We start from the raw sequence: 2,097 nt of genomic DNA, 5'->3' as shown, positions 1-2,097 counted from the left end.
TCTTCCCTCGAATAACACTTAGAAATGTATTAAATAGATAGGGTTTTATCACTTCCTGCAAAACCCGTCAATAAAAAATAAACGTTTAGGTTCATTTTCATTTTCAATTGCTCGCATTACTATATCATACACGTATTTTTTGCTCATCATTTAGTGTAGATAATAAATAATCACCACGTATTTTTTCTTCATCTACATTATACTCTTGTTTCGTAAATATTTATTTCAGTTGGATTTGGTAATTGAAGTTTCTCACAACTACTTCCATTATTTATCAGAATTTGTTGTTGATATGGTTTAACGCCATATTTTCGGGATTTACAACATTATTATTTACAAAGTTCTCAATCATAAAATCTTGTATTTATTCCAAATTATTGGTACATCTATTGGATTTCCAAAGATGCAATGTAAGCAAATAATTCTCAAAATTGTGCAGACATATTTGATTCTGTTGCTTCCTCCATCGTTTTTCCCCAAAGTCATTAGTTTCTACTAATTTTTTGCAATTGCTGCATCCTTAAACGTATTATAAATAATTCCATTTACATTTCTCAAATCTTCAAAACATTTTGCTCCAGTCACATGTAGTAGAAGAAGACGGAGATAAAATCTTTCATATCTTTTATGCTTACTGTATATAGTCTTGAAATTATTTTTTCACCATCTTTTTTACGTGGCTTCCACTTAGTTTCTTTTTATTATAAACCAGAATAATAAGGAATATCTGTATAAGATAATTTTACTGCATTTTCATCATATTGATTTAATTTGAACCATGCAGTCAGCGTAGTATCTCGATTTAGCTCTCTTTGAGCAACTTGTTCTTCATTTCCTGCTCGAAAATAAATCATTTAGCGATCAGGCAAATAAACTGCCAATCTTATTACTGTATGAGATTTCATGAAACAGATCATATCCGTTAAGTCTCCACATTGCTTCTGGAGCACTAACATAGCTGCATCCATGAATGAGTTAACCTCATCTATTCTAATGAATCTTGTACCATCTCGTACTTGCACTTCAATTACAGCACAATCAAATCCTTTATGAATATATTTATATAGATATTTTACGCTCTTCACTGATGAACATATTTCTAAATTAATATGTCGATTATATTTCATGATTAAATATGGTAAATACGGCACCACCCATCGATTATCCATTTTTTTATTTTTAACGATGTATTTTATTCCAATATTCCTACGTTGATAGATGGGATATCCATTTACATTAGCATTAGTTTTATCACAAAATTCTTTAGGAAAACCTTTTGAACATTTTCCATCGTCCTCAGTGCAAGAATATCTCCTCGAGGGATTTCCACATAGACCGTGAATCATGTGTTTTCAAAACTTTTTCATTAAATTCTGAATATTTTTTCTTTATTAGGAATTTCAGCCCATACCATTATATCAATGACTTCTTGAAGTCGGAGCTTATCTTCATCGCTCAACATTGCAAGTAAATGCAAATGTGGAAAGTTCTCTTTTTTGAAATTCAATCACACTGCATAAGCTATAATATTTCCAAAAGTTTTATTTTGAATTAAATCCTTTAAAATCTCTTTGACATCCAAATTAAATGTTTTAGCGACTCTAAATCAGGTTTGAAAACTCTATTTGACATCCATCAAGATTATCCCTTAATTTTTAAAACATTGAAGATTGCAAGTCATGGTTAGAAAAATGTCTGGTTTACCATACTTTCTTACCAAAGATATGGCATCTTGGTATCTTTCTTGCATGTCTTCTTGGACTGCCCATAAATGAAGATGGTAATATTACAGGTACACCAACTGTAATTCCTCATTTTGTGCTCGATTATCAAGGTGATCCATTAATCCTGAATAAAGTTCTGCTCTTAATTGAGGTTGATTTAATTTAATCTAATTAGAAGACAGCCATACTTATATTCTTATATTGAGAGCCGATAAAAATATTTATTTTCTGAGTTTAATATAATTAAGTCTATTGGCTTCAGTTTTCATATAGGCATCAAGTATAACATTGACATCTCAGTTTGCCTGCTCTTTTAAATTGGCTAAATTCGGCTCTTGGTGCCAGCAGATGAGCATAATAATCCATTTGACGT

General features: G+C 30.7%; 1 protein-coding gene across 1 annotated transcript; it reads right to left on the bottom strand.

The window, feature by feature from the left end:
- Positions 1–854: 854 nt before the first annotated feature.
- LOC146725086 (uncharacterized) lies at positions 855–1,346 on the bottom strand. Its single transcript, XM_085484627.1, has one exon. The coding sequence runs from the start codon at positions 1,344–1,346 to the stop codon at positions 855–857; it is 492 nt and encodes a 163-aa protein (XP_085340753.1).
- Between the last annotated feature and the right edge of the window lie 751 nt (positions 1,347–2,097).

This window comes from Nylanderia fulva, unplaced genomic scaffold (assembly GCF_048542155.1).
Source record: "Nylanderia fulva isolate GAGA-0341 unplaced genomic scaffold, ASM4854215v1 Scaffold1045, whole genome shotgun sequence".
NCBI classification, from domain to species: Eukaryota; Metazoa; Arthropoda; class Insecta; order Hymenoptera; family Formicidae; genus Nylanderia; species Nylanderia fulva.
This window is presented reverse-complemented; position numbering and strand designations above follow the sequence as displayed.